Source organism: Stenella coeruleoalba (genome assembly GCF_951394435.1).
Source record: "Stenella coeruleoalba genome assembly, chromosome: 10".
Taxonomy (NCBI): domain Eukaryota; kingdom Metazoa; phylum Chordata; class Mammalia; order Artiodactyla; family Delphinidae; genus Stenella; species Stenella coeruleoalba.
The window spans coordinates 70,739,079-70,763,497 of record NC_137156.1 but is presented as its reverse complement, the minus strand read 5'-3'; the positions used below and the strand labels follow the sequence as shown (position 1 = coordinate 70,763,497).

Below are 24,419 nucleotides of genomic sequence, written 5' to 3'. Positions count from 1 at the left end.
GAGTCTGTGGTGTTTTGTTATGGCAGCCCGAGATGACTAATACATCTCTATTATCAGATTTTAAATTTGAAACTTTCAATTTAGTTTGAAGACTTCCTGCTGGTGGAGACAACAGATGATCTGTGGTTTCTTCTTATTTGCTCCACCTTCATCCAAATGCCACGTGGTAAGATGTCCTTGTGGCTTCCCTGATGGATCAGCCCCCCACCATGCTCTATTTTCACAACATCTGCATTAAATTTACTCTCCGTTGAGTGTATCAAAGCAGACTGCAATTTGGTGACACTAGAACTTTAATAGACCACTGTTTATTATAATGTTATCTTTAATAGAATGCTTATTGTTTAAATTTCTGTGAGCTCCAGGAGGAACCATGCATGCCCTGCTGAACACAGCTCTCGGGAAATGTTGAAAAATCTGGCAAAGCAGGCACTCGGCAGGCAAGTCTCAGGGGACAGATGCTAAGTGCAGGGCAAACAACTCCTGAAGGCAGAGGCCGGCAGTCTCTGTGCCTCAAAGTGGGAAGACATCAGGTGCCTAGGCTTACTTAATGAAAACATAAAAGACTCCACTTAATTGCTCCAAGATTATGCAGGGCGTTTTTTTCCTTCTTTTAGGTTGAGCTTGTTAATTTCTACAGCTGTGATGTTGGCACAATTGCAGCCTCGAGTCCTGTTTTCACAACTTGTAAGCAAAATTAAAACTTCCTTTTTTAATTACAATTCAAACCAAGCCAGAATTAAATTCCTGTTGCAAAGCAGAGGCCTGGGAAGACCCTAGAAGGAACACTTGTTCCAAAGTCACGATGGACAAACTCTGACAAACATATTCATTTGAGGGTGCTCTTGGTGGCACTGACGTCAGTAGTGCTTTGGCCATTTCAACCTCTCCTTTCAGGAGCAGTCAGCTTTAGAGTAGGGAAACCTAAGCTCAAATGTTTCCATTTCTTACATTTTTCAGTCAGAATTTAACTCAGCCCATTATGGATTACTCCTTTCCCTGGTAATAATAACAACAGTAATAGTAATAGTAGTAATAGTAATAAAAGCAATCTCTTGTCCAGAAAGATGAAATATGATACGTTTCACACTCCAATACCTCACTTTAGGTGGCAGCTCTATGAATAACTCTATTGAGGAAGATGCTGAAACCACACGTAGATCCAAATGTGGGTGTGCACATGTATGCAGATGCCACACTGCATTCCTGTCCTGTACCCTCACAAGAGATTTAATAGATTTGAACTTAATCTTTCATTTTCTTCTAAGGGAAGGGAAAAAACTGTTAACCCTTGACCCTAAAGGAAAATATCACAGGATCAGTAACTTGAATCATAATTCTCAATGCAGGGATACTCACCTGGATACTGCCTAAAAAAGCCCTTTGCACTTCCAAAGTACTGCCATATGAGACTCGGGTCACGATCAAAGTTATCTACAAAAACTTTGTTTAGGGACTCGGACCAATAAACCCCATTGACAATTGCTGGATCTGGGGAAAAAAGGCGGGGAGAGAGAAGAGGAATGTTACAAACCAAAGTGAAACAGAACCCCAGCTGGCATCCCACGTAGCTGGCAGATATCACCATGGGGCCCATCCTGCAGGAAGCTGTGAAGAAAGTTATAGCTCCCGAAATGTTTAGCTCCTGGGAATTCCAGCTTTATGTACATTAGAGTTTCCCCATCCTGCCTGAGCCCTCTAAGCCACCCAGGAGACTCTACTGATGACTCCTTACTTGAAAGGCACATCCCTTTTTGGGTTACTTTCAATCTGGCTGAGCAAATAGTTCAGAGAAAGCAAAGAGAGACTTTCTTAGCATTCTGTTCCACTTTTCGGCTCCTGAGTCAGAACTCAGCATTGAAAACAGGAAAAATGTGTTTTCTGTCACTGCAGTCACCTCAGCCAACGCAGCCCTGTTCCAATTCTCTCCACCTCTAACTTAAAAGTCTGCTTTAAAAATAAATAAATAAGTAAATTGGAATTACATAACTAAATCTCTCTACCTCTTTTGTTCAGCAGATTATGAGCTCCATAAGGGCAGGAACAATCTTGCTTTGATCTCCTGCTGCACACCTTTGACCAGCACGTGGCAGAAACTCCAAAAATGTATGGATGGATAAAGAGATGAATGGATGAATGGATGGATGGATGGACTGATGAATAAAAGGCTGTTCTCCAATTCCAGACAACTATCTACTCTTCTGCCCTGTCATCCCATGAGCAAATGTCTTTTCCTCACCCTTGGGAGCCCAAAGATAACCCCTTGTCTTTTGTCCACAGATGAGAATTAAGAGTGAAGACAAAGACAGAAAATATATACTTCTTGCATACTGATCAAAGCATGGTGGATCACTGAGGATACTCTTTAACTGTCCACTTTTTTTTAACCTTGGAAGATCCTGTTTCAAAATAATGCAACACTCAGCAAAATTTTGTTGCAAGAGTATAGATAATTGTCCAGTCCCAGTATGATGAGGGTAAGGATGACAATAGGATGAGCATGTTAATAGTTAGGAAGAGGAGGAGGAGGAGAAACCTTTGTTGAGTTCTTCCTGCAAGGCAGGCACTGTGCTCATCTTCACTCCTGTCACCCCCACCACAGCCCTCCACAGCAGGTCCACTGTTGTTCTCCATGCTATACAAGTGGAAACGGAGAACCAGGAGGTCAGGTTCTTTCCTAAAACACCCAACTAGCAAATGGCAAAGCCTCTTATCTGTGATTTCCTTATTTGTAAAATGGGGATAATAATACCCAATAATTTGGCCTGTTTGGAAGGTAAAACACATTGGCAGAAAGGGACTAATGGCCATAGGCATTCACAAAGTCATCAAGGGAGCTTAGTCCAATCCCCTGGAGTCCAGCACCCTCACCAGAATTCCCTGTGGAACTGTGAATCACAGTAACCCCACTGTGGCGTCCTCATTCCAAAGATCCCTCCATACTACACAGACAGCGGGTATGGGGACAGATTCCCTCAGTCTAGCCCATACGTTGCACAGCAAGCCAACGAAAAAAGTAACTCTAGAAATGCTTATGTAAATTAGGTACACTGCAAGGAAACTCACTGTTGGCACTGTGCTAGCCACTCCTCCTCTCTGCGTGCCCTTTGCCAGCTGGCTGCCCACAAGATGTGGAGGATGAGACAGAGCCGCGATATGACGCCTGACCCAGTGGACAGACATGGCGCCTTGTCTTACTGTCTTACCTCCAGCCTGTCTCATTCTTTCAGACCACTTACACGGATGCAACAGGCAAGCGGGATTCTAACTCTCATCTCAAGGGCAAATGCTCTAACTCTTGTAAACTATAATAAACCACATCATAGACTGGGAGAGTGAAAATGATCAAGTCAACTCTTTCCTGTAAAGTAATTTTGAGTTAAGACTATCCTCACCATCCTGGAAAATGGAGTTCTTTATTGTTCCTGTCCAGGCTTTACAATAATTACTGTGACTCACTCCTTGCTACGGAAGCCACTTAAATTAATCCACGAAGGTGCAAATACAATAATGACAGTGAAAAATCCACGGTTCTTGCCTCTTCCATCAATAACTTCAATTATAAAAACCTTCCACAATTAGAAGCGAAAATTCCATTTCACGGGCTCCCTGTCTCAACATGTTAAGGAGTTCACCAGTTTCCAGTTAGACAATTCTTTTTTCTTGAGCATGATTTCTCTGGGGGTAGTATCTCCAGATGGCCCTACTAACCTAAGATTGTTCCTCCCTCTGCGAACTGTGAGCACCTTCAGAAATTGAAAAAGAACTGTAGTGCCTGAGGATCATTTCATCCACTTCATTTGGATACCACATCTTGCTCTGAAATTATGTCTCTTTAAGAACAGAAGGCTTTGGTTTTCCCAGGGTATGATGAATAAGGGAAGTAGAATCACTAAAAAATATGGTCTAGTTAAAATAATCTAAGGTGTTTAACGGACTGTATTAGCTTCACGTGGCTGCTGTAAGAAATTACCACAAATTGGGGTGGGGGTGGGGGCTTAAAATAACAGAAATGTATTCTAGAGGCCAAAAGTTCAAAATCAAGGTGTTAGCAAGATTGGTTCCTTCTGGAGGCTCTGAGGGAGAATCTGTTCCATGCCTCTCTCCTAGCTTCCGGTGGTCGCCAGCAACCCTTGACGTTTCTTGTCTTATAAACACATCATTCCGATTTCTGCCTCCATCTTCACTTGGCCTCTGTGGGTCTCTGTGTCAAGTCTCCCTCTCTTTTTTCTTTAAGAAAACCAGTCACTGGATTTGGGGTCCACCCTAAATTCAACATGAGCTCATCTCAAAATCTTTAGCTTAATTACATCTGCAAAGACTCGATTTCTAAATAAGGTCACATTTGAAGGATGTACTGGAGGTTAGGACTTGGACATATCCTTTAGAGGCCACTATTCAACCCATTACATGTACTCATACTCTCTTAATTATCCTATACAATATACCCATATTCTATGGTTGTTAATGTACTATTTTTAAAATCTGAGTTTAATAGATGCAGGCCTTTTTCCTGGTGAAGGATGTTTAAAGGCCTTCTCCCTTTTCTTCTTTATGGGAACAATTCAGATTTTCACGTCTGCATTGTAATTTTATGAGCTTACAATTCTTCCTGACCTCTTTCAATGGGTCCTACCTGTAGTGCAACAAACTGGACTAAAATCATTTCCCCTAATGTTTAGTGTTGTGTCAATGCCCAGCCTCTCTGCTCAATAAAGTGAACTCCACATAACATGGTCATTTTCCCAATGTTCCTGTCCATTCTGCATCAACTTATGATTCATATTGGTCAATATCAAGTCCAGGAATAGCAATTCTTCCTCCTGTTTCCTCTACCTTCTGAGAGATTAAATTACCTCCAATGCCAGTCAAAAATTTATCAGACGTTCAGCTTTTAGTAAAACAGACTACTAGCAGAAGTTTAGAGAGTAAGAGTGTCCCATACCACCTTTCTGATCAATTTTCAATTTGTATCTGAAAAGCACTCACACATCCCTGCTCTGTTTTTATAATACATCATACAATCCATCAAAAAATCACATTTGTAGCTTCCTTTTTTATTTCCATCCAATAACTGCTCTCATCTGTGCTTTCCTCTGAAGCTTGCACTTTGCTGCATAGGGGTCACCTGATGTTGCAGACGGCTAACGTTCTCTCTGCACACTCCCCCTTACACACATGCACACACATTTCCTTTTAGTTCTATTTCTGTGAATGAGTAACCATCGCATTTCAGTCCCGAGTTCCATCCTCCTGTGACCTATCTAAGATGATGAGCCTCAAGCAAATTAATGTATGTAGAACACTTAGCACAGCAACTGGCACATACAAAACACTCCATACATACTGGCCATTATTTGCTTCGTGTCTTAGCAAATAAATAAGGTTCCAAGAAGACTCCCAACTTTCCTCCCTGTTCTCTGCAGCGTGCCTCTGGGCAGCACCCCAACATTGCAGTCACCAGTCTGGAACTTGGGCTCTGGAGCTGGAATCCCAGGTTTGAGACCTCACTCTACACTTGTTAGCTAATGGCTTTGGACTTGTGACTTAACTCCCCTGTGTCCCAATGTCTCCATCTGTGGAAGGCAAATGAGAGCAGCCCTCCCTCGAAAACTGGTGGTACAAGGCACATAGGTGCCCAGCAGCAGGAGGGCTCCACCAGGAGGGTACATCACCAGTTGCAGCTCTATGGTGAGTCCCCAACGCCCCACCCAGGGCAGTCCAGCTGTTGTAGGAACATCCAGGTAAGGCTCTACCTATGTGTCTTCCTCCCTTCCTCAAATTATCAGGGTCAGGCACTCTCGATGATTCTTCCATTTGTTCATTTGATTAATATTTATTGAGCACCTACTATCTCAGGCATTCAGCACTGAACCAGATAGATCATGAAGCTGACATTTCAGTCTGACGAGGGGAGACAAGGAAAAAGAAATGAGAATTCCAAATAGAAATGGGTGTGATGAAGACAAGTAAAAGGGATGGTAGGCTTGAGAGTTACCCTGTGTGATTAGTTGGGGAAAGTGGAGTTACTCAAATTGGGCGGTCAAAAATGACCTCTTTGAGGAGAGCCCTGAATGCAAAGAAGGCATCAGCTCAAAACCCCCTTGGCCAGCAAAAACTTTCTAGGCAAAGAGAACAGCAAGTTCTGAAGTCTGGAGCTGGGAAGAAACCCATGTCTTAGGGAACAAAACAACAAAGCCACAAGTATTACTAGAGCCTTGTGAGCAAAGGAGAGAGTTACAGGATGGGGCTGGAGAGGTGGGCAGGCCATGGTGAGGATTTTAGCAGATCAGCAAAGTTTCCTGCCAAGTATACATTTTCTAACAGACGTAATCTGTGCTCCACCAGTGCCAAGGCCCATCATGCTTTTATTCATGGTTCAAAAATCAAATTTCTTTTCTTCTGAAACCTATAGCCAGCATAGCCTACTTCCTTTTTACAGGACACACCCTTCAAACAATCAGGATCTTTATGGATGCCTTAGTATTTGAGTTTCCTCTCCAGACCTCAAAGTTACCTGATACTCCCTTCATCTTTTTTCTCAATATCATTTATTCTCCAGTGAATTAGCAGCACTGTATTAATTTAAACTTGCCATTTTCCAGCACAAAATACGGGTCCATTTCTAGAGGATCTGAGCATACATGAACAATTATAGGCTAATATTGAATTACAAACTACTGTTACCCAAAAGCAATTGTTTGAAGGGAAGGGACTGAATTCATGTTCAACTGGGTTTTGAAGTATGGCCCTTGTAAAGAAGGCATTTATTTCCTGCCTTGAACAAGCTGGAGGAAGGATCTTGGGCTTTCCTAAAGTCTTTGAAGGTGTGTGTCTCCTGGATATAAAATTACACCAGCACAGGGATTACTGGGGGCACTGAGTCCACGCAGTTTTCCTCAGCCCCGCATGCTGGACGAGATTCAAGAGGAGAATGGCTGGAGAGGTTTGATGTCTCCCATTTCAGCAAGCAAATGACGTCTCTCTCGTTCATTCTAAATAGATCATAGATTAAATAATGAATACTTCTGATGCTAATTATCAAACACTTAATATGTATTGGAAAATAGCCCTTAATGTGTGTTGAATTATAAAATAGATAAGCAAAACATTTACCCTTCCTCTAAACTTAGTGATGTGCTAGATATTAAATGCAGCTTGCTTTTCCCAAATCTGGAGGCATTTTCTGGCAGTCCTGGGAAGAGAGGGATGAGGAATACTCATGGCCCAGTGCTGAACCACTCTGGATGGAGCTAGGAAGAAAAGTGAGTGGGGAACACAGCTACTAGTTTGGCAAAAACTAGAGGGTACCTTAGACTCTCAGCCCATTGCCTCGATGTGCTAGACTTCAGGAGCTCATTCCCCAGTGGGATTTTACGTCAATGATGGAACTTGTTTGTTCGGATTTTTTGCCTTAAGTATATCAACTTTAAATAGTCCTCCTCCCTTAACATATTTAAATTTTTGTGGAGAAACTTGCATTTCTTCCTCCTTGTCATTCCTTATCCCCCTGGAATAAACCATTCCCAAGTCTTTGTCAGAGATACTAAGAAAAAGAAAATTATGTGATAGAAATCAAAATAATAATGATACTGATAGCAGCAGAGATTGCCATTTCTGGCACATTTATAATGTGCCACGGACTATGCAGGACAGTTACAAACTACTCTTCCTAGCCCCATTTTACAGATGAGGAAACTGATCCTCAGAGCATTGAAGTCCATTGCCCCAGTACATCACTTGCCCAAGGTAGAGATTAGCTAAATTGCATGTTGTGTCCAAGCTATTAGTTGGAAGAAGACTGGAATGGAGGCCTCAAACTCTACTACTCACCAGATAGTAAGGGGTGGGGGGAAAAAGGTGGCATGGGAGGTGCAGTCAAGGTAACATGTGGCTCAGAGCAGGCTGTCTGCCCCCAGCTGTCAACAAATAAATGAAGTGGGTGGTCTGGAGGAGTGGGCTGGGATCAAGCTTTCTTGGGGACCCTGACAGCATCTTCACACTTAATGCTCCAGGCATGTGTGTGAGTTGAAGAGGACGTGGTGGATAAAGATAAGGTAGAGCCCATCTGCAAGGGTCCCCTAATGCATCCCCCTTGGGGTCTCTGCTGCAGAGCCACAGTGAAGCTCTTTCATCACCATCAGCATCTGGATTTGGGGGCTGCTTGCAGAGGGGACATTTACAAGGCATAAAATCTTGGATAAGACACTCTAGAGTGAAGATAAGCATATCTCATAGGGCTTTGGATTCTAAAGTGGCATCTGATAAACTGTAGTTAAGCTGGTATCACTAATTTAAAACACCTCATTTGATATGTGATCTTGTCCCATTAACTGAGTCTCCCTTGAGGTCTCTAACAAAGAGCTGAAGAATCAAAGCCTACTTCCTCCCTGAGGTTTTGCTCTGGTTAGAAAGGGAATAAAACTCACCTTGGACAGGTTCAGAGATGGGGTGAGCACAGCCACCCCTTTCCCACCAACAAGTACTAGAATAACACCAGCCTTGCAAGACCCTTGCTGCGGCTCTCTGGAACCTGGCATCCTGATTGCAAATCTGTGCTGAATTCCAAGGCAAGATCATACACCCTGACCCAGAAGTTTCAGTAGTTTCTGCTAACCCATCACTCAGAGACTACATCTCACTGCCCAATGCTCTAAGACGATCTGGTCTGGCCCAGGATCCATTTTCAAATTTGCTTCTCCTCCAATTCCCAACTTACACCCACATCCCCACCCTGGATAATCTTATTGAGGCTTTTCTTTTCTTGTTTCATTTATAGTAGCTGTTCCTACTGCCATTGTACAACCCATTTAAAGGGTGTAAATCATGTCATATTTTCTAACATTCTCCAAAGCATTTAGCCCCTGTACCCGATGTAGTATGCATTTATTCATTCATTCAGAAAATACCTGCTGAATGACTACTGTGTGCCAGGCACTGTGTTAGGATTTGGTGACAAAGCAATGGGGAAAACCAGGCAAAGCCTTTAACTCAAAGGCATGTATAGTCCATTGGGGAAGGCAGAAAACCCAATAACTATCGAATTAATTAAGTTATGATTAGTATCAGAAGGGGCAAAACACGATGTTGGGGAACATGTTCTTAAGCAAGGTCTTCCTAACATATTATTGATCAAGCTGGAATTTGAGGAATGAATAGGAATTAAAAGTGGGGCCGGAGGTGCAGCTGCAGAGTGGTCCTGGCATTGCCAACTGCAAGTTTAAATACCTGGAATTCAGAGGACAAAAAGCTTGGGTGGGAGGGATCAAGGATGAGAACTTAGCAGGATCTTGAAGACCCTGGGCTGCAGTCTGCTGGCAATCTCAGGAGCAATGGAGGCCCCTGGAGGGTTTGAAGAGAGGGCAGGTACACACTCCTGCCATTTGGAGAGCAACCAAGCAGAGGCAGGAGAGTGAGGGTGGAGGGACTGTTTAGAGGCTCCTACTGTCCTTCCAGGGGGACAGGATGGTGCCTGCACTAGGGTGGCAGAGTGAGAGGAGCCACTGGTGTAGAGAGGACAATCTCACCAAACAAGTTTTGCATTCTGAAGGCAGGCATTTATTCCAGAGGTAGAAGCTCTCTTCTGCATCGTCCCAGCATCCAAGCAGGGCGTCCTCGACAGCAGGAAGCCTGGAGGACAGTGCTTCAGAGTACTGCATCCTAGGGGAGTTCACCCAAGGGGAGCTGGCATGCTTCTTAGATGGCACACAAATGGGAAAATCTACTGATGGAAACAGGCAAGAGTTTGTCCTCCAACAGTTGGATTGTCACAGATTTGCAGACACCAATTTTTCTGTTGCAACAGTCCTCAGAATGTACATCCCAGCCAGCTGTTCTTGCAGTGTGTCCCTAATTGATAGAAGTTATTCATAAGCAACATGAAAGAGTGGGAACCATAAGAAAAAAAATCCTTGACCACACATTTGGGTGTTGGAAACCTTTAGCAAGACTTTTTCTGGGCACTGCTATGGGCTCACACGGTGCCAACTGCCCTACATGCCTCATTCACCGTCAAACTCACAGCTCCTGGGAAGGCGCATACTATTTCTGAAGGGTGGGAGAACCGAGGTCCTGTTGGGGAAAAGCTACACAGCCTGAGATGGGCCAGGCTGTCCTTTCGCCTAAAGTGAAAGTGTCCCTCAGAAGTGGCGATGCAGGGGGTACGGGGAGAGGGTGGGGTGGGGCTCAGAGACCCTTAGTCCCGGGCCTCTGTCCTAAACACACACACACACACACCCCACTCAAAGTAAAGCCAAATAAACGTACCCATTCAGTCAATAAGCATTTAAAATTACCTAGGGTATTTGAAGGCTTGTCCTGTGTTCCATGGGGGGGGGGGGGCGTGGGGGAAGCGCACAAAGAAACAATACTGGAGAAAACTGATGCTATGACAAGTCACACACACAAAAAGATAACTCCCAGCTAGAGTACAGAACCTATAGCTGTCATTATTTGGTAAGAACCCATTCCTGATATTCACTCAGAAAGTCTCCTCTCATTCCAAACTTTTAGAAGAGAGAAAGGAATTTAAGCATTCCTCCCTTCCATCTTGTGGCTCCCACCAAAATATGATTTTGTGAGCCTGCCATCTGCACTGATGCGATCAGCTTTTTATTGATATTTAATATAAACACAGCCCCAAGGCTAGCAGGTACCCTGACAGGGTCTGAAATATAATTGCTAGGGAACTGTACAAACGCGTGTAGCAATTAAGGAGCTGTCAGGGATATTGCCGGTATGAAGACACAGAACTGCGGCTGGACAAAGGAAGGAGCTGAATCGGAGGCTGAGGGAGCAGAGGGCTGCAGAGGAAACAGGGTAGCATATCACCATGCAGCGGGCCCAGAAACCACAGACGGGGAGATAAGTGGATTGTGGACATTCAAAAGGGAAACAGAGCTAAGTGTAACTTCGCTGTTTGTTTGGTTTTTTTTTTTTTTTTTTTTTTTTTTTTTTTTGCGGTACGCAGGCCTCTCACTGTTGTGGCCTCTCCCGCTGCGGAGCACAGGCTCCGGACACGCAGGCTTAGCAGCCATGGCTCACGGGCCCAGCCGCTCCGCGGCATGTGGGATCTTCCCCAACCGGAGCACGAACCCATGTCCCCTGCATCAGCAGGCGGACTCTCAACCACTGCGCCACCAGGGAAGCCCCCCGCTGTTTGTTTTTAACACCCAAAGGCTGAGAGCTGACTCTCCTGCATTTGCTCTGAGATTTATATGGAGAGACGACATGCAGCCTTGAGTCTGGCTTCTGAGAGAGGCCCGGGTTGGGGCATGGAAGGGAATTAGTATTCTGCACTGCTTTTAAGAGATGTCACAGGGTACCAGCCTGAAAAATTGGCTTGTGGGTAGGAAAGATGGGGTGGATATGGATGAAAGGTGAGTTCTGAGTGAGGAAGAAGGAAATATGACCTAGCTGGAAGAAGAGGCACAGCAGAAGGAAGATCTGAGCTGAGCCTTGAGGAGGACCACAGAACTCCTCTGATCTGCGTTTCAGTGCAAGTCCTGCCCACATCTACACTGTCATCGATTTAACAGGCCACTCAGTGGTGGCAGGATGGGTATGGTCATGGTGATGGAGGTGTAGACACGTTCTCCTCTTTGTACCAGGATCTCGTCATCCTTTGAGATGCTGGAAGCCTTGGTCTTTGTAAGTGGGTGCAGTGGGGTAAGGAAAGGCAATTGTCTAGCGAATGGCCTGGGTTTGGGGATCAGAATGACCAGATCTAGTAATAGGTCTTTTATGCCTTAATTTACTTTTAAATTCCCAGAAGAGAACTACCCTTTTCCAAATTCGGAATGCTGCTGCCAGATATCTGAGCTACAAGTAGCCACTGAAATAGAATAATAAAATTATAATCTCTTATTTCTTGAACCATGGATGGAAAGGGGCATATGCCCTGCCCTCACTCCCTTCTCAAAACACACACACACACACACACACACACACACACCCCGCACATGCCATCCTAGGTAAGTGCTTTCAGGTAGAACACAAAGGAACTTTTAAAGACTTTAGCCTTTGTGTACTTCATTATGTTAGAGTAATTTTAAGCAACACATCAAACCCATGGGTACGCAGATTATTGCTCAGAATGAGGCTAAATTTATTTAGGTGAAAATAAAGAGTGAGTCAGTTTAAAGAAAAGCATCAATTAATCAAACAGGCATTGGGCAGAAACAGATGAAGACATGAGTGTGGCCCATGAATGACTGGGGCTGGGGAAATGTAGCTCCAGTGGCTCAAAGCTGCCGTGCTCATTACCTCTTCCCAGTTTCCTGCCTAAGTAACTCACATCTCAACCTTAACAGCATCTACACCAGGGTGTAGGATGGCAGGTGAAATGTGAACACATGCCTTGTATAAAGAAAACTGTGGTTTTTCTTTAGTAAAATATAAATGATATATCCTCTATGTCTTCCAGCTCTGAAACTGACAAACTCCTGCCGGCATGCAGCCCCAAGAATAAGAAAATATAGTTGTGGTCACATAACCAAGGGCATTTCTAGCTTGACACCGCTAGAAACGTGTAAACAGGAGTCAGAAGTAGGCCTGAGAAAGGGCAGAAAGATGCCCGAAGAAGCGGACAATGTTCTCTGCAAATAAGCTGCGGGGAAGAGCCACGCCCTCACGGAGCTCTGGAGAGGAAGCCAATTTCATGCCAAGGTGTTTTGATGGATATGGCACCAGGGGGCTGGGCTCACATGGCTAGAACATTACAGGAATTTGCTCTTGATGCTCATTTTCATGCGAAGATCCTCTGGTCGTAAGCTCTCCCCACTCCCAGCCCAACTGTACCACGGGAAGTTCAAACTGCTCCCAAAAAGCATGATATCCACTAGAAATAATACCAGCTTCCAATAATGTTGGCCAAGAATTATTAACAAGGATGTTCCAGCCATCTTTCCACCAGACCTCATTCACCCCACAAATGCTTATATCAACTGTTTTTTTGGCCTATTGAACAACAGCAGTTGGGCCCAATTAATTGAGACCCAATGATTGAGTTTATGGACCTTCAGCGGCTAATGCATACTAGATCCTGAGTGGCAAGGATGGGTATTTGACGGTCCCCTCCTCTTGTCACATAAGCTCGTGAAAAATCAAAGGTATAGGTTTAATTCTATTCCATGATTTGTAACTAGATGAGCATATAATTTATTATCCAAACTGGATCACTTTTGGGGGGGTATTTTTATTAATACACAGAGATAATCAGTGTAAGTAGGTATATTGTTGGCAGAACAGAATGGACGGACACTCCATTTATAACTCACCCCATTCCACAGGGAATGGAACCGAATGACTGTGTGTGTGTGTGTGTGTGTGTGTGTGTGTGTGTGTGTGTGTGTGTGTGAGAGAGAGAGAGAGAGAGACAGAGAGAGACAGAGAGAGACAGAGACAGAGAGAGAGAGAGAGAGAGATCTCTGATGTGATCACGATGTGTATAACCAAAAAGAATTAGAGCAAGGAATCATTTTTATAATAATACTTAACACCTTCTTTTAACACTTAGCCAATCATTGTATGCAAGGCCATGGCCTTTTGAGTACTGGGGGCAGTTGGCTAGCTATGGACATTCAGCATGCTCCAGACATCGGCCAAAGTGTTTTATTGATGGGAGAAGAAATGGAAAACATTAATTAATCCACTAAATTACTCAACTGGATGCTACTTAAGACTGTTGCTACTGTAATTATGTCAGTACACCCTCTACTTCTTCAAGCTGGGAATCTTTCCAATTTAAGGAACCGAAGAGCCAAATTAAAATCCCTTTAAAAATACTGGCCCATAGAACTAAAAAGATTAGGGGTAGAGACGGCTTCAAGGGTAGGTTGGTCCAGAGACTGCCAATGGTTTCACCAAGGCTGTGGTTTCTGTCTTTCTATTCTGTATCCAACTGAGCTGGCTCCATCCTCAGACCTTTCCTCTCACACATCCCGGCCTTTCACCCTACAGCCCTTGCCCCAGCATCTCCAACGTTTCCCCTTATGGGGCCACAGAATTACTGCAGCACTTACAGTCATCAAACTTTTTCGCACCATACTCACAGGTAGAATATGAGATCTTCAGATGTCTCCTTACTTTTATTGACTTTGAGCATTGTACACCCATCCCTGACCTAACCAAAACAAGAGTGGAATGAGGCATGCTGATTGATTGGCTTAAACATGCTAAGTCTTGGGTCTGATTTCAAGCCCAGCAGCCATGAAAGATGGGTTTCTGAAAGAAATTCAGAGTGGCACTGACGGGAAGAGGAAAGAGAGGGTGCCAAACCAGAAACATCTCCTCCAAGTTTCCAATACGGTCACAAACACCCAAAGAGTCATCTCAGAGGCCACAAAACCCATGTGACTCAGGATTTCACCAAGCACTAATTCTGCTAAATAATTTAAATCTGGCAGGATCATTTTCCAAGTGAAGCATTTCCATACCACACCGGTGTACAAGAAGTCTGTTCAGTGTTCTAAAAGTGCATGGCAGATAGAAGAAAGTTTATCAAGGAAAGTTTAATGCAAAAGATAGATCTCTTGGGATGCAAAGCAAAAAATTCAAAGAAGAGAGAAAGAAGTGCTTTGCGGGAAATAATGCTGCAAGTTCAGAGGATTACATGCTACACATAACAATGAAAAAGAAAAAAAATGTATTGCTACTAAAATAAAACCAACAAGGCCATACATATTTAACAGGAACTTCACCAAGCGAGAAGCCAGCTGCTACGAAAATGATGTATGACAAGGACGGGCCTTCAGAAATGGAAGCTGATCTCCAAAAACTTTCAAGGACAGAGCTACTTAGAGATTTTAGCTGGAATAGTTTTAATAAGAGCATGCTTTTAAGTCAAGGCTTGACAAATCTTTTCTTAAAAATTTTAGTAGTCCAAACTTTATTATTTTCTTATTTGTGGAAACATTTATTCAGAAAGGCCTTCTAGCAATAAAGATGCTAAAACTTTTAATAGTGATGGTGGTTTATTTAATCAGTTTGATTAAACAGTTTCAAACATATTTTAAACGACCAGAAGTAAATCAAAACTCCAGTAACATTTTGGAGTCCTAACACATTTGATGACTAATTTTATTTTAGCAGTTAACTAGAAAGAAGACAAGCCATCTATGCAGATACTATCGAATTCAGCTTTCTTATTTAATCTGCCATGATTTCACCCCTTGGTCTGTTTGATTATTTTTAAATAGCTTGGTTCTATTTTGTATGTGAATTAAAGGGCATGTAAATTTAAAGTTGCTGCTATTTCAATAGCATTTACATGATTAGAATATAACAAAGTGTGTGTGTCAGAACTGAAAGCTATGTTACTCATGGAATGTCCAAAAGCAAGGACCATCCATGATGCCAAGTCAAAGTTTACAAGGTCAAGATAAAAAAAGGCTAGCTTGGTCACTGTGTGGTCAGGATATGCGTGGACTCCATAGCAAGAACAAGAAAAGATGTGAAGAGAGGATAATAAAGTTTGTTTCAGAACTACTGTTCATCATCATAGGTAGAATTGTTTAAGAGAAAACATGTTGGGCTTCCCTGGTGGCGCAGTGGTTGAGAGTCCGCCTGCTGATTCGGGGGACACGGGTTCGTGCCCCGGTCCGGGAAGATCCCACATGCCACGGAGTGGCTGGGCCCGTGAGCCATGGCCACTGAGCCTGCGCGTCCGGAGCCTGTGCTCCGCAACAAGAGAGGCCACGACAGTGAGAGGCCCGCCTACCACAAAAAAAAACAAGAGAGAGAGAGAAAACATGTTACTTAAAACAAATATTTAATTTAATTTAAAGTTGTTCAATATTTGTTCTCTAAAACATATTACGTATTTACCATGTATATATGGAGATCTTTTCTCTTACAACTGAATTAGGATAAGACATAGTTAATTAGCATATGGGATCACTACAAATTCATAGCAGAGGGTCAATCCAATCCTTCTGAGTAACACAGTCTATATAAGAAGAAAAGGAATGAGAAGAAGGACAAGAAAAAATGGGCCCTTTCATCTTAAAAGTAGTGTACTACAGTGCACTTAGAGGTACAAAAAAATTAATAACTTTCTGAGTCCTTAACTTTCTCCAGCCATTGTCTTTAAAGCAAGGGGGAAAAAAGGTTCAAATGCTTAAAATCTCTCCAAAACTATTAGCAAAAACAATATGAAAATACATAACAGATGCACAAAGGCGTCTTGGGATGAATATATTATGGACCCACAACTGCAAATTCTAAAATCTACTTAATTGTGCCAAAGCGAAACATACGAAAGACCTTTTGATAAACAAAATGCAGACAGTGTTTCAAAAAAAAAAAATCTTGACGTCTTGAGCCAAGGACTATTCCTCAGCTGGATATTTCAGACTCTGACTAGACCACCAAAACAGGCTCTGCTGTCACGCTGGCCACCTTTGAGAACAGTTAACATAGCTCAAGCCTTGGTCCTACATGGTGAGAGAGTGGAATAATAAATGAATTCTGCAAGAAGATTCCACTTGGGGCTTTTTATCTTAGACCAAACATAGAGCTCTCTTCTGGGGGGAGAGAGTGGAAATCACCCTCTAAAAATAGTCTTATTCTTTCCCTTACAAAATAACTTCTCATAATTAACAAAAATATCCTCAATATTTGAAAAAATCAAATGATCAGGGAGAAAATTAAAACCACCCTAACCCTGTTGGTAACCACTGTTTACATCCTGATGTTAAAGCCATCTATTCCCTTCTCCATACATTTTGTTTGTATAAAATGGAATTGTGCAGTATGCACTCCTTTACAACTTAAACCCTTCCTTTTTGTTCCATTTATCAATTTCCCAAGACATATACATCACCCTCATCTGTAACAGCAATACGGCATTCCGTTGAAAATGGGGAGAAGTAAAGGAGTCTGTTTTCATGAGTGACATTTTCAGTACTCAGAGTATCTGGAGGGATTTGGTTTAAAATAAATGAATGTAAGTTCCTCACAAGTGTAAGGAGAAAAGTGTTGGTGGACAGAGAAACAAAGCTTGTGTTTTCACTACAGAAATGTATACACATTAGCCAGTTCACCAGCTTGCCGTTCTTGGCATGCACAAATGATCCCCCCAAACCTTTCTCTCTCATCTTTCTCCTATAAACAAACAGTATCTCTGTTTCAAATTTTCATTATGAAATACTTTCAGACTTCAAAACATTTGCAAAAATTGTTAAAAAAATAAATAAATAAACAAAAAGAATCCCATATACCCTTCACCCAGCTTCCCCAAATGTTAACCTCTTACTTAACCACAGTCCAATAATCAAAACCACACCTCATACAACACTAGTACCTAATCTACAAATCTTATTCAAATTTCATCCACAGGCCCAGATCTGATCCAGAACCACACGTTACAACAGTTGTCCTGTCTCTTTAGTCTCCTCTAAATCAGGACAGTTCCTCAGCCTTCCTCTGTTTTTCATGACCTGGATGCCTTCACCTCCCCCTGCAGTCCTATATGAAACTGTCTACTGGGACTCAGAGGAACCCTGGCTGGTGTGTTGGGCTGCCATAACAAACTCCTCCAACTGGGTGGCTTAACACAACAGAAATCTCTTCTCTCACACTTCTGGGGGCCAGAAGTCTAAAATCAAAGTGTCAGCAAGGCTGGTTTCTTTTGGAGGCTCCAAGGGAGAAATTGCCCCATGCCTCTCTTTTACCTTCTGGTGGTTGTTGGCAATCCCTGGCATTCCTTGGCTTGTCTAAGCATAACTCCAGTCTCTACCTCGATATTTACATGGCCCTCCTCTATGTTTGTCTCTGTGTGCCTTCCTCTCTTCTTAAGGATACTGGTCATTGGATTTAGGGCCCACCCCAAAATCCAGTACAATCTCATCTGCAGATCCTTAACTGATAATATCTGCAAAGACCCTATTTCCAAATGAAGTCATAGTCTGAGGTTCCAAATGGACATGAATTTTTGAGGGGAACATCATTCAACCCACTAAAAATGTTCTTCAATTCAGTTGTTTTAAAATGTATGTTTTTGGACAATGACTAGGTTAGGAGTCCTGTTAGATAATTTTTCATCTTTTTATGAGACAGCATGAATAGCTGAAAAGGATCATTTAACTTCTTTTTCTTTTTTTTTTTTTTTTGGCGGGGGGAGACGCACCACACAGCTTGCAGGATCTCAGTACCTTGACCAGGGACTGAACCCGGGTCACAGCAGTGAAAGCCCAGAATCCTAACCACAAGGCAACCAGGGAACTGCCAGGATCATTTAATTTCTTAAAATAGCATTGAACAAACTCAAAACACCCTTGGTATCTTAGGGGAGATAACAGCAAATTATATTTAGTCTTACCTTTGGTATTTCAATTATAGATAAAACTCAGCAGCAGCTTCACAGTTCACTACTGTTTGTTACTCTAGGTGAAAATGTACCCGTAAACAATCTGTTGACTAGGGGAGAAATGCAAACACTTCTGCTTATGAAGGCACCGGGAGCCTGAAGCTGCTACTAAATTGGATGTTCTTGTATGAGGTCATTATTTCCAAGAACTGCCAAGACTCCAGCTCTGCCTCACAAGCCAAGTGAAAAGGACAATTGGGACAATCACCATGTTCAATAGCCCAGCCACCACTTGATTAGGGACAGAGATGAGGTTCACTTGCAGAATTTGTGCTCTGCAGAAATTCACCAGGGGAGAGACAGCAGCTTGTCCTTTCCAAGATGACTGCAAATTGAGTCAGTGGTAATTTCACTGATACCCAGAGGGTTTCCAGGCTCACCTCTTTTTCTCCTTCTGAGTTGCATTGATGGGAGTTCATCTCTTCCAGCCCAGCAGCAGAGCTGGCTCCTGGCAGGTTGTCATGCCTGGTCCTGAGATGCCCGGTCACAAACTGGTGGACTCTGAGAATGTTCGCTAACACATCTCATCTCATCTCATCGGTCTCACAGTTTAATGTATTTCTTTCTTCACAATTTACTTAAACAAAAGGAGGAGACCCCTCACGCTCACACTCTGTGAGCTGCCTGCTCCAGCCTCGAGTTTACCAATTTCAAAACTTTGGAAAGAGAAGTAAATATCCAAAGCATGCACACACGCTTAACCCATGTAAGCACCATCCTACATCTGTGTCCGTGTGGAAGTTAACTTGGATTGAGACGTCTTTGGTCAGGGAAGGCAAAGAAAAGGAAGGCAAAGAGATGCCAGTTTTGAGATGGAAACAGGGTGCAAACCACACAAATACCCAAGTAGCAAAAGAAACCATTCCACATGCACTCACATACTCACACACACACATACACACACACACACACACACACACACTACAACATAATATAAGCAATATTGATGGCCCTAGAAAATGCACCATAAACTGTTCACTAGGCTTTATTTGAAAAGGAATTAACACAGGAAAAGAGAAAGATGAATTTAATTTTAAAAACACATCTCCCTAAAAATAATGACACTGGCCACATATATGCTCTTTCCACTTGCCGAATAAGCACTTTTCATGCTTTGGGTCACTTAATCCTCTGTGATATAGGTCCTCTGTGCCCATTTACAAATGAGGAGGCTGAGGCACTAGAGACCTTAAGTAATATGCCCAAAGCGACACCTTTAAAAGATAGTGGGCCATGAACAAAGTCAGCAGTAGTGAGCACTCAGGATGTAGCAGGAACTCCTCTAAGACATCTACTTATAGTAAGAGATATGATCCTCAAAACAGCTCTAGGGTGGGTGCTAGTGTAATTCACATTTTACAGATGGGGAAACTGAGCTTAAGTTGCTGAGTAATAAGCCCAAGTTCGCACTGTTAGTAGCAGAGCCACTAGGTGCGTCTTCTAGACCACATTTTATTGACACAAACCAATCCAAAAATAGAGTAAGTTAATTATTGGGGTCACATTTCCGAAAGTTCAAAATTTAAAAAGTCATACAGGCAGAACGTGGGCCCTTCAGGTCCCATGGCACAAATAAAGGGCCAGCTTTAAGAGAGGTGGGCCTGGGATCTCGTACACACATGGGTGTGCCTTGAACAGAACCAGATTGAGGACCCTGAGAATCCTGTGCATCTTTGTATGATGGCCAAGGGGAATGAAAACAAAACAGTGCAGAATGACAGCCAATTCCTCAGAACACTGGCTAAGTGTGTTAGAATAAAACCAGTCTTCCCTAGAGGGAACAGCTATGAATGCCTAGAAACTCTTTCACTGAGGTGTGGTAGTAACACCCCATTTCACAGATGAGTGAGCTTATGTGCTTCCCCAGAGTTAACACGATGCAGGGCACCTGTGAACACTCAATGCATGGCAGCTGCTCTTGTAATATTAATAATAACAATCACAGAAAAGGCTTCAGTATTCTACCAGAGTAAGAAAAAAGCAAATGAGAGAAAGAGACAGGGAAAGGTCCTTTCCAGAAATGCTCAGGGTCCTAATCTCCTCCGGTTCCCTCCCAGAGTCTCCCCTCCCACACGTGTGGCGTTCTGTGCTGGCCCAGGGTCAGCCTATACACTGGCCATCTACCCTAAGCTGGCTCACAAAGCAGCAGCAAAGTGAGCCATGGAAACGAAAGTGACATCAGGACATCCGGCTACCTGTGGACAACACACTCATTCATTACCAGTCTGCTGGCATGGCTGGTTTCTGAAGGAGTTTCAATCAGGGCAGCTTGGATGATCTATGGTGGGGTGAGTCCAAAGTGTCCTTGAGATTGTCCTGCTCACTCTCTGCATATCTCACACACAAATGGAAAGTGGCCTGGCCTAACCAGATAATTTTCCCAAACACATCCACATGATTTTTAAAAATTGTTCACTCTAGAAAATCCAGAAAGTACAGAAAAGGGCAGAGAAGAAAATAAAGCAACTCACACGAAGTCTGAAGGCTAAGGGTCATCATCTGTAACACTGCGAACTGCCCATCTCTCCCATCGGCTCCCCAACCCCACCACATTCAGCACTGCAGTTAGTGCACGCAACATGCCAGCATCAGCTGGGCAAGTCTTTATTAGTTTTGTACTATAGGATTAGAGTAGATTTGGAAAACTGGATGTTTTTAATAATTTTTTTTCTGCTCTATGGTAATTCAGTGGAAAGCCCACATTTTTAGATGGAATACATAAAGTACAACCATAAATACTCATGTGTAAATAGCTCTCAGCAATGAAATCTCCAAGAGAGTCTCTGTAAGTTGAAACTTCTAATTTTCCAACAAATAACTGTTTAGTCCCCTTTGCTTTGGCCATTCTGCCTGGTGACCACTTCATCTGCTCTCCAGTCAAGAATAAGTTCAGATATGACAACGACAAATTGATCAGCGGAGTTTCTGGTTACACCAGACATTACTCAACATCCTGACAGGTAACCTGTCCACCTTGAAGCTTCTACTGTTAGCTGGGCAGTGAGGCCTGATATGAAGGTTGACTCGGGCCAGTTTACCAGCTCAGGACACAGTCCATTTATTTGGAAACATTCTCAAGCCTACAGAAAAGTTGCAGGAATAAAAATAGCATGAAGAATACCTGTATTCCCTTCTAGATTCTCCCACTGCTAACGCTTTATCCCATTTGCTTTAACATTTGCACACTTTCCCTAGAGAGATACAAAACACAACACACACACACACACACATGATTTTCCTTTCCAAACCACTTGAGCACAAGCAACATACGCCATGGTCCTTCTTTTCTAAGTAACTTAGAACTACGATGTTCTGAGCCTGATACGTCCGCTCATACTTTCGTAGCATCTCCTTTTCGTGGTCATGACACTGAGCTCAACAGAAAACATAGCATCAGCCCATGACATGACCTGGCTAGGAACCAGCACCATCAGAATGATGCAAATGTGGTCTATAAATACAGTAGAATATTATTCAGCCTTAAAAAGGGAGGAAATTATGAATTATGCTACAACATGGATGAACCCTGAGAACATTATGCTAAGTGAAATAGTCCATCACTAAAAGACAAATACTGTACAATTCCACCTAGATGAGGTACTTGGTGTAGTCAAAACCTTAGAAAATTTTTTTAAAAGGTGGTTGCCAGTCTTGGAGGAAGAGAGATGAGGAGTTATTATTTCATGGGTAGAGAGTTTCAGTTTTACAAGATGAAAAGCATTTTGAAGGTGGATAGTGGTGATAGGGTTGCACAAAAATATGAATATATTTAACCACTGAGCTGTACACTTAAAACAGTTCAGATAATATACTTCATGTTATGCTTTTATTTACCACAATTTTTAAAAATTAGAAAAAAAAAGTAAGTAAGCCCTGGATTGCATGATTCCACCAACAAGCCATGCAAGTGCTCTGAGGACAAGGTCATCAGGATACGGGAGGCTTGCAGGAACACGGCTGAGCCCGACAGGAGGCTAGGTGGCTTTGAAAGTATGTGGGATGTAGACAGACAGGAGAAAGCATGGGGGAGCTGCCAGGAGGGGGAGGGCAATCTGCAGAGACTATGAGGAGAAAATGGGTATCTTCACACAAGTGACAGAACAAGGCCACCCTGCACTGGGGGGAACACAATGGCATGGGTAGAAAATGAGGTCAGAAAGGCAGAATGGGCACATCACAGAGAAAAGGCACTGACAGCCTGAGGACGGACTGACAAAGGAGGCAGCTCAGGGTCTGCTAGTTCCATGCACTCTGATCACCTGTGGAAGGATTTTAAGTTTTGAACAGGAAAAGTGACAGAGACAATCAAACAGGTGGACCAAAATTCCCTTTCCTACATTTGCCAATGTTGAAAATTTCTAATATTACCTCCTTTGCCTCAAAGTCCTCTTGGACAGGGTCCCACCCCAGCAATTCAAGCTTCTCAGTGACTAGCCAACCATTCTGCCTGCATTTGAATGATGACTTCTGACATTCCCACTTTCGACTTCACAGAAATGTACTTAACTTTGCTTCTCTTGAGCTCTGTGGAACAGCAAGCAATGCTGTCCTCCTCTAAATGACATTTCCAGAGGCTGGATCTCACTGCCATGCTCAGAGACAAGCTTATTCACTCAAAGTTGATAAATGCCCACAGTAATCAAAAGTTTTGCTTGCACAGGGGAAAAAAAGTCTTCTGAGGGTATAGAAGCAGCTCAAAATGAGATTGAAATGTGATGAACCACCTCCATTTTTTTTATTAAGTAGGGTTTTTCAATTTGCCACTTAAAGGGAGCTTTGAATACCCTTCTATCACACACCCCTATCAACTTCATCCAAGAGGCAGTCAGGCCAAGTACACCTGTAATTCTGAAGCACTGGAACTCCCAGTCCAAGTTTATCCCCCACGGGTATGCAGAGATGATAATCTACCACAAGTAGGTATGTAAAAATCCTCTTCTGGAAGGTACAGAATGCAGGAATCAGAATCAGACCAACTACTAGAGCATGTCACCTGTTCCCACAGCTTTTGATAATCCATCCTCGACCAGAACACAAGGCAGAGCAAACATCTTGAAAACACTGCAGCTGCCAGCCTCTGTTCTATAGGCCTTTAAAGGGCTTTAATTCTGGTATACTGAATTCTGTGTTATATAAAGCAAAAGGGGATCTATCCCCTCAGGATTACACACAGGAGCAAAGTATTCTCTGGCTGGTTAAACCTACCTGGGCGCACCTAGGCAGTGCTAGAGTACGTGTCTGGGGAATGGACCACAAAAGGACACATGTATTCTTTTCGCAGGCCAGACAACACAGCACAATCTTCCAGGTGTCCATTTCCCACAAAGAATTTCACATTCAGGCAATATTGCATAGCTTGAGCATATCAAGGGGTTGTATGACACTGGGCAAGTTTTTCAATGTTGCTGACCTTCATTTTTTATTTTGTGATTCAGAGTTTATTTTTCAGATTATATTCCATTATAGGTTATTACAAGATATTGAATATGATTCCCTGTGCTGTACAGTAAATCTCTGTTGCTTATCTATTTTATGTATAGTAGTTTGTATCTCTGAATCCTATACTCCTAATTTGTCCCTCCCTCCCACCTTCTCCCCTTGGTAGCCATAAGTTTGTTTTCTGTGTCTGTGAGTTTGTTTCTGTTTTGTATATAGATTCATTTGTATTATTTTCAGATTCCACATAAAAGTAATATCATATAACATTTGTCTTTCTCTGACAATGCACTAAATATAATATTTTCTAGGGCCATCCATGTTGCTACAAATGGCAATATTTCATTCCTTCTCATGGCTGAGTAATATCCCATTGTGTATATACATATACATCTTAAGCCAATTGTCTGTTGATGGGTACTTGGGTTGTTTCCATGTCTTGGCTATTGTGAATAGTGTTGCTATGAACACTGGATGAGCACGTATCTTTTTGAATTAGAGTTTTCATTTTTTCCAGAAGTGGGATTGCTGGATCATACGGTAGCTCTACTTTTAGTTTTTTAAGGAACCTCCATACTAGTTTCCATAATGGCTGTATCAATTTACATTCCTACCA

At 42.7% G+C, this 24,419-nt stretch overlaps 1 protein-coding gene across 1 annotated transcript in view; it reads right to left on the bottom strand.

The window, feature by feature from the left end:
- Positions 1 to 24,419, bottom strand: part of CACNA2D3 (calcium voltage-gated channel auxiliary subunit alpha2delta 3) — a 787,629-nt gene that overhangs the window by 433,041 nt on the left and 330,169 nt on the right. Inside the window, exon 6 of the mRNA XM_079935575.1 lies at positions 1,360 to 1,491. Coding sequence (XP_079791701.1) covers positions 1,360 to 1,491 — 132 coding nt within the window. The remainder of the gene's footprint in view (positions 1 to 1,359; positions 1,492 to 24,419) is intronic.